Below are 9095 nucleotides of genomic sequence, written 5' to 3'. Positions count from 1 at the left end.
TACCAATTAAGTCATGCTATTGTATGAGGAACAGGTACAACAGAAAAAAACATGCCACTTTTCAGTAATAACTGCTTTATAATAAGCATTAATCTTGCAAGTATAGTTCCCACTGCCCTCAAATTATTCACACCCTTCATAAACATTTTTTTAAAAAGTTCCTTACTTCTAATTAGTAAAACAATGTTGTATGCTTAAAAAATTGGGAAAATATTTCAATACAATTTGAGGATCTTTTTTTATATAATTATTTTTCCAAAGTTGTTAAATGGGTTATTCACTTCCCTGACAATGTTGAATATGTCCCAATGAAAATAAGCATTAACATGATACTTAATTTTTTTTTTTTTTTTTTTGATTCAGTCTTGGTGGGCTGTCTTGAGGCTGGCCATAGGTCCCCATTTCATGTGTAAAAATGAGGTGGCACACAACCTACGCACCATTCACCAGGGGGATGGCTACTCTCAGAAGAAACGAGATGGGGCCTTCACAAGTCAGGAGGGGGTTACTAACCAGTAAATGAGTAGATTGCACTTTCCACTATTAGGCCAGTAGTAGTACAGCCGGTTACACCCCTGGAACAGTAGTAAATCTGCGTGGCGGAAGAGGCACAGTGAGGTTTGGGCGCAGAGGCATCAAAGTTATAGCTGCAGAATTTCGTTTTCTCTTAGGGCCCCAAAGTGTCCAAATCTACAATCAAATTTACAGTTTAAGTTCTACATTTTATGCGTTTACCTGAGGCCAGTGGAACCATGAACTTCAGCAATATGAAGACGCTCCGGTAAAAATTGTGGTTCCAGCTGTCGGAAAGGTCAAATTTGGACACGCGTGAATCTTTCAGCAAGTATATAATCCCAAGCATACCTCAAATTAAACCGGTTAATTGACCGCACAATTACTGATACAGAATGGTCATCCCAGTCCCCACACTTGAACTTCACTAGTGGGCACCATAGGATCAGAAAAATCTTTGAGCATTAACGGAGGAATGGTCATTTCCGCCTGATATGTTTGTAAATCTCATAAAACGGTATAGAAGGCGATTCACGATTGGGGTTCAAAGTATTTGTGATACTTCTTGGGGAAATATTTGCTTTCAAGAATTGCTACGTAATAATTATTGAAGTCGAATATTTTCTATGTTCAAAAATCAAAACATAGCTCAGTACTTGTATTGCTTTTATGCAGCTTTTTTGTTAATCTTTTTCAAGTGTATAAAAAACTTTGGAGGGCACTACATTCGAGGCCACGAGCGTGTCTTTCGGAAGCAATGTGTTGTATTTGAAAAATGTTTGTCTTCCATTTTACCACTAGAAGGCATAGGTTGACTTTTATTCACTTTTACTGTAGTTAACCATGCTTAGAGGTAAGGCACTTATGCCATGTATTATCGTGCTGCAGATATCGTACTGATGTGGCTACTATAGCCTAGCTCTGAGCAATGCGACTCGCAAAACGCATTGTACATATGGTAGTCTACGGTATAGCAGCATACTACTGTGCTGCATGTAGGCCTATTCAGGTTGTAGCCCCTTTTCGTTCCTATACGAATTGAGAGTCTGGAACACAACGTAAATCCGCGTTGATCTACATGTGTATATGTAGACACGGGAATATTTGTTGGATGTGGAAATAATTGTTTCCCTTTTGCTTTTTTACGCGCAGCGGCGTTCCAGACTACAAACGAGTTCTTACAACTGTCCTTTTGAAGCGAACTTCCAGTGGAACTCCCGCATTTTTCCGACAGGAACAACTATAGTTGTGTAGGTTACGTTTCGTTATCCATGTCGTTCACACCGGTAGCCGTTAAATTCCAAGCTGGCATCTTCTAATCATCTTTTGCCATTGACACTCGCCACATGTAAGCAGCTGCGCACACCGCAGTCCGAGGCAGGTCTCCGCTGGATGTCAGTGCTGGGGGCGGTGCACGAGGAGGCGAGTTTGAGGGAAAACCCTGGTCACACAGGAAGAGAGAAATCAGTCATTTCTGCGAGCGCCGCTGACAAGACCGCTGCAGGAGATAGGAGGAGTATCTATATATAGCCAACAACAGTGGGCAGCGGAGCTTCTCTTCGTGTCGCTCCGTGTAGTTAAGAAGCCAAGGCATTTTTTCTCTCTCACCCGGGAGACTTGCAATTTTCGGAACAAAAAAAAAAACATGTTGGACAGTGGTGGCAAGGTGCTTAAAGAGGGACTGCTGGAGAAACGGAGCGACGGCTTGCTGCAGCTGTGGAAGAAGAAGCATTGTGTACTCACGGACGAGGGTCTCATTCTCCTCCATCCGAAACAGCACGACAACCAGCATCAGCAGCATCCGACAAAGGACCACGGTTGCAAAATCAAAGAGCTGCGCTTCTCCAGCATGAAGACCGTGGACTGCGTCGAGAGGAAGGGCAAGTACGTCTACTTCACCGTGGTCATGTCGGAGGGCAAGGAGATCGATTTCAGGTGCCCGCAGGACGAGGTTTGGAACGCCGAGATAACTTTGCAAATGGTGCAGTACAAAAACAGGCAGGCTATTCTCGCGGTAAAGTCCACCCGACAGAAACAGCAACTACTCGTCGTGCAGCTTCCAGGACACAAGACCATCAAGAACTCCCAGAACGCCGCGTGAGGCGGAGCGTGACGAGCCACATCTGCGGTAAGCCAGCCGCGCGTTGTCCGGATCCTTCGTTCCCCGTAGGCTCATTAACGTTGCCACACAATGGGCAGCGATGCCCCTGTTCGTGGAAATAATCTTCTACCTACAGCCTTGAGCCAATTCGTCAAGTCGTCCGTGGTTTGGTAGCCTATGGAGGAACCGCACGACCTCAAAAACGCTAAGCCTTTGATTTCGATTAATTATAGGTTAACGTTACGATTGTTTCGTTCTTGCTGAGCCCGCGTGAGTAGGCTAATAAATGGGCTACTCACTCAGGAATGTTCAGTAGAACAGTTTTTTTAGTCTACTTGAAATATTCTACACGTCTGAAATGGCATTCACACCTGAAATTCAATGACTAATAATCCACTTAAGCAGGGGTTTTCAAACCTTTTCTGATCCAGGGATCCTCACCCAGGTTCAAAGGCATCCCGGGGATCCCCATCATAAGTTACAAGGGTTACAAAAAAAAAAAAAAAAGAAAGAAAGAAAAAAGATTTTTATTTTGGAAAATTTTCCGTAATATAAATATAGTCATTGCATATCAAGTTTGACCAGGGACCCCCTTCAGTACCTTCAAGGGGTCTGTGGACCCCCTGTTGAAAACCCAATCATATAATAACCCGCGAATTCAAGCCAACACAGGTTTTATTATTTTTTTTACTGTGGTTGCTATACTGCTATAGGCCTATTCTAGTATTTTAGGCTAACTGTGTTCGGATAAGTGCTGGGACATATGAGTTAACTTAATGTATTATATCCACAGGTTACTGGAACACTCCGCAGACAGGATCAGTGGTCTGGGCATTTCTGATCGCCTTCGCCGAGGAAAAACAAGACTTGTCAAGTCACAGTAAATGCTTCATGAGCTTGCCCGAGAATGCTAACCTTATTTCGCCGCGGACTTTACCATGAACAAAAAAAAAAAAAAAAAAAAAAAACTGATGGAGGCGTTCACAGAACGGAAGAAATTGCTGTGCATTCTTGCCTGTTAACTACTTTCTGGTATTTTATTTATTTATTTAGTTTTGTATACGTTTTATTATGTTTGAGTGTGTGGATGTGCAGATGTTTGCTGTTATGTCCTACAAACTGTGGCTTTATATATATATATATATATATATATATATATATATATATATATATATATATATATAATGTGGACCTATTCTTGGCATAACAGCAGATAGCAGGTCACTGAAAGGGTATTGTGTGACTCGTTTGTGTTTCGTGACCCATTAATGTGCATTATCTTGATCCAGTATCATGTCTTGACGCAGACCATGTACTCAACATGAAATTACAAGCTTTCCCTCCAGTGCATTGAACCAAAGACCAAAAGCAGCTCACTGTTCATCACTTTAAAAAAAAACTGGTTATCAGGAAAATTGTTTCAGGCCTATTTTCACCGGGACTTGATGAAAAGTTACGCCAAAAACCTGATAGTATGTTAAAAATGTGTATTATATTAGCTGTTGCGTGTATCTGGCTTGTTCGTGCCAAATGTGATGGGCCGTACATGTATTGATGCCACCGGGTCAGATTCACAGCGTGCACAACGTCGGTGAACTGCAGCTGCTATGGTTTATGCACTGCGCCAGGTGCACCGCGTTAGAATGGTCATTTAATTCACGGAGTAATCATCATGTGGTGTACAGCATGAGTTCGGTTATTTTAATGTGAGAGCTATTTTCATACTTTTAAAAATATACATTCCATTTCAAATTGGCGTACCGTGATTGTTTTTCTTGTCATTTGCTATTAACAAATACAATTCACACCGCTCTCCCTCTCCCCATTAACTTACAGTACTATTGCATTTTATATTTAACCACCTGCTCTCGGCTAAAGGAAGAAATAAATCGGAAAATCAGTTTGCCGTTACTTGTCCAAACATATGAACGTGTTTCACACGTGTGTCACCTGAACGAGTGATTATGCATGCGTTGTACACATGTTGTGTAGTGTACATGTAGCACAGCACTGTGTATGCTGACAATTCTATCAAAAAGATACAAAAATTTTATTACAGGTAGCCTATTCACTGAAGCTATTATTTAGGGCTAAGGTGCGCTATTAGCAAACTATGAGTATGTTTTGCCAACTATAATTCAGATCTTCACTTTGTTGAGCATAGTAGGCTAGGGCAGGGGTGTCCAGTCTTTTCTGAAAAGGGCCGGTGTGGGTGCAGGTGTGTGTTTCAGCCCAGCACTATGACACCCAGTTCAACTAATTTACCAATCATGGCCTTCGGTCAAGACCTTGATAAGTAGGATCGGATGAGTTGGTGCTGGGCTGGAATAAAAGCCTGCACCCACGCCGGCCGTTCTTGGATACGCCTGGACAACCTTGGGCTCGTGCCAGACTGCAGCTTGGCACTCCGTAGCGCTCCGCCAAAGAGGAACGTTGTGGAAGAACAAGGGGAACGGCTGAATTTGGCTGTCAGTAGGCCCATGACTTGGCCCGGAATTACGCACTGCTTTACTGCAGCATGTGCGTAACCGTCCTAGGGTCACGGATGACGACCTCGATGGGCAGGGCTGGTACTCCGGAAAGCCCTCTTAGGGCAGCGAGGGAAACTCGTCGACCAAATCGTCCGTTGCTCGGAAACAGAAACGTATCACAGAATTTGGTGGTTTTTCCATGCCGGCCAGTTATTTACAGTATTCTTTGTTAAATATACTGCATTTATACAAACTGTGATTGCATCAGGGACATTTACAGGCTAGCTGCTATGTAGATTGTCTCTTTTCTTGTGATACCCTTGAAAATAATAATTTCTGTGAGTACACAGTTGCCTGTACTGGGCAGATGTTAAAGCGTTTTTCATTTATAAAGAGAATATTCATTTATTTATATATTTTTTAACGTTTTGCTTTCCAGGAATTTGTTGCACGTTAAGTATCCTCAGAATTATGGTATTTGTCAGGCCTTGTGTTCTTTATTGTGGTGTGTGTAGGGATTTGAAAAACAGGCGCTCCCAGATTTGTTTATTCTAGATATATATTTAAATAAGATACTCAGCAAGACCTTGGTTTCATAAGACGAATCAGTTGTAGTTATGTTTACCAGACTGGAAGTACTCAAAGGGAAGTTCAGTTCTTCTAATCTGATAAACATAACACACTCACCCCCTGGAAAAAAAAAAAAAACCATGATTGCTGTAAACAGGATTTAACCAAGTATTATTTTTTGTGTGACTCCCACCCATCTGTCTTTAAAAAAAAAAAAAATACAGGACTTCATGATTGCAAGTGAATGGAGACGAGTGCCGCTTAGCTGAAATGATTTGATATTGAATGCTGGGGAAAGCATATTTACATCGACACGTTACTCATATATAAGGTCCCTGGCTTTCAACAAGCGCGTTTTGGTTGACATATCCAGTTTACTTAATTATTTTTCCTTGTAGAAAGAACCACACAGGCTGCCTTTGACTAGCCTCTGAAATCCAAGCTGTCTCTCCCTGTGAAGCCCTGTGTAGGTGTAAGATAAGAGGTGGCTAGATTAGCACTGGATAAACATCCTTTCTTCTCATGCAGAGGATGAAAATGGAGGAAGGGAAAAAGAAAAAAAAAAACCTTGAGGTTTTTTATCTTTGCTCTGTTCTCTTGTGAAACGCGTGGACACCCCCAGGAAAAATCTGTGTTCTGGTGATTCGGAGCCTCGCAGACAATCTCAAAGGAAGACGCTGTTTTAATTAAAATAAAACAAACAAAAAAAACTTGCACACATGCTGAGGTCCTCCAGGAATGGAGTTTGAGGTCTCTGGCCTAAAGTCTAAAGGTGACGTCAGCTTGGACCTCCAAGGGAAAGACATAATGCTAGATAAGGGCTACCAGTGGGTGGTAGCACGTAATCCAGGATTGTGATGACCGTGCTATTAATTCTAAAAGCAGGCACCGTGACTGCAAATCAGCTGACCGGAGAGGTCCACCCTGGTGAGAACGTCCGGTTTAATCAAAAACAGCTGTGGTTCAGCTCCCTTGTAAGCGACCTTTCTGTTTTTGTTCAGTACCTGCGTTTGAGTTGGTATGGAAGAGTGCACCTGCTTAGCACGTGGACACAGTAACCAATGCTCTGTAACGAAGATTTGAGAGAACCCCATCACCTTTGTGCTGTCTGTACTCATGGTGCTGTATGGTTGTCCTTAGCAACCACCCTCAGACCACCCAGGAGTGGGAGAGGTCCGCAAGCTTACCTGTTGCCTTTTTCCCCAGAGATTTAACCGGGATGTCTTAAGATAATGTTCATGTCCCTGTGTTCCACACCAAAATGACAGTCTCAGGATAAAAAGTTAAAAAAGAATGGATTTCTTTCTGAATATTGGATTTGTCTGCCCCGGAGAGGGATCTTGGCAACGACTACTGTGCTGCCATATCTGACAGCTGGTCTTCCAGAAACTGCAACAGTTAGGCTTTTACCAGGGAAAAGAAAACATTGCCATATCAGTGTTGTTGGGGGGGGGGGGGGGGGGGGGAAGAAACCCACACAGCCATTCACCAAGGAAGCTCTTTTTTTCTGTGCTCTGTTCATAGAACTGCTGAATCAGTACAGTTGACACAAGAACGCTAGTGTTAGGAGATTATTTTTTAAACAGCGTGAGCTGTTTTCCTGCTGTTTTTTTTCTTTCTTTCTTCTTTCTTTTTGTGTATGAATCCACATTGTCTGTCCGTATTGAGACAGGTGGTGTTTCTGTCCTGGGTTATCAGGGTACCTCAGGCTAGACACCGAGCCAAAGCAAACCAGACCTCTAGCGCTCAAGGTCACAGAGAGCGTGAGGCTGAACACACCTGGAGCACAGATTATCCAATCCCAGACTCCTCTCGTCGTTTTAATGCTCACGTCCTCCTCCTCTCACAGCTAGATTATTCTCATACAGACTTTTCTTTTATACATACAGCAAGATTATTCTCATACAGACTTTTCTTATGTACATACAGCACGAGTATTCTCATAAGTACTTTTCTTGTGTGCATACTGTTGTTATAGTTATGATTCTGAATATCTAAAATGCGTAAACTTGAATAGGGGAGGAGAGCATATGATATGTCATGAGTCCTGAGTAATATTACATTAAGCTGATCTTGTGGCAAAACTAAGCAATAAAATAAAATAAAACGGGCCAGAATGGGTTGAGAGATTATGGGTCCAATCCTGAGGAATTTAAGTGTTTTTAAAAGGACACTCAGAGATAAACACATTCTCACTTGAGATACACACCCAATCTGAAAGGCGAGGTCCATGCTGATTTTCACCACATATAAATTTATGGTCGTGGCTTTCGGAAAATAATAAACTGGAAGCTATCTAGCTGGCTATCAGTTTAGCCACAGGAATGTTTGGACAGTGCCCAAGCCAGTGACCTATTTAAGTGCAGTTAGTACTGTGGTGCGCTTGCTAAGAAGATATTAATCTGTCCTCCATTCATAATATGATATGCGTTTGTTCTGAATGGGTCCACTACGATGTTTCCCTGAAATGCCCACAAATGTGTGAACTTCAGATCAGCCACTACCCCCCCCCTCCCCCCCCTCGACCTCCCGCCACTTGATGAAGGCTAAAACCCATTTCCCCTCAGCAGTAGTAAGTCTGCCACTGCTTGCTACAAAGCATTACCATGTAATGTAGTTCCTCATATATTTTTTTTATTGTATCAATAGTGCAAAGAAATGGCAGATTAGTCATAACCTCGGTCTTCTGTCATGCAGGCTCATGGTCAGAATCCCAGCATCGGCAAGCCCGTGAACACGACAGGAAATCTGTAATTAGTCGAGCCAGTGACATTTTGCAGATTATAGAGCACTAACATATCCATCCACCTGGGGAGTCGCAGTCTTTAATTAAAAACCAAAGCAGCCCAGAGTGACCTTTCACAATTATTCTGATAATGAGTGAGATTAATGAGCAAGATTTTTTTTTTTCAACTGCATTAGATGTTGTTAAGCATTTAACGTCTAGAATAGCGATGCCAATCACAGAATGTACTGCATGCATTCACGTGTCAAAATGATATTTGTAAAGCATGCCGTCTGAAAGTAATGCATGCACATTTTCAGCCCATGCATGAAAATTGTGCATTTTGCAGAACATAATCTCATTACATGCACAAGAATACAAGTAGCCTCACACTGAATAAAAATGTTGGGACTCCTTTCACTTCTAAAAACCCTAAAATCACATCTTTATTATTGTATCCCTTTTGCAGCAACCTCGGGAGGGGGGGGGGGGTTGGCATTTAAAACAATGCGATGAGCTGTGCTTGCAGCATGTGTTGCCTATGCTGAATATAAAACCAGGGCTCTAAAACAAACAAACAAACAAACGTGGCTGAAATGAAGTTTGCCCACCGTGATAAATCTGTCCCTTTTCTTTTACCACACACAAAAGAAGACGGGGAATGATTTTCGAGCGCATTGCTCACCACGGCGATTTATCTGCCCCCTCCTCGGTC

At 42.4% G+C, this 9095-nt stretch overlaps 1 protein-coding gene across 1 annotated transcript; it reads left to right on the top strand.

Moving 5' to 3' along the window:
• Window positions 1-1398: 1398 nt before the first annotated feature.
• phlda1 (pleckstrin homology-like domain, family A, member 1) lies at window positions 1399-4525 on the top strand. The gene is made up of 2 exons (XM_035424970.1): window positions 1399-2641; window positions 3408-4525. Exon 1 carries the CDS (start codon window positions 2159-2161, stop codon window positions 2612-2614), a length of 456 nt encoding a protein of 151 aa, XP_035280861.1. The 5' UTR covers window positions 1399-2158; the 3' UTR covers window positions 2615-2641; window positions 3408-4525.
• The last annotated feature ends 4570 nt before the right edge of the window (window positions 4526-9095 follow it).

The sequence above is a fragment of the Anguilla anguilla genome, chromosome 7 (assembly GCF_013347855.1).
Source record: "Anguilla anguilla isolate fAngAng1 chromosome 7, fAngAng1.pri, whole genome shotgun sequence".
In the NCBI taxonomy this organism is placed as follows: Eukaryota; Metazoa; Chordata; class Actinopteri; order Anguilliformes; family Anguillidae; genus Anguilla; species Anguilla anguilla.
This window is presented reverse-complemented; position numbering and strand designations above follow the sequence as displayed.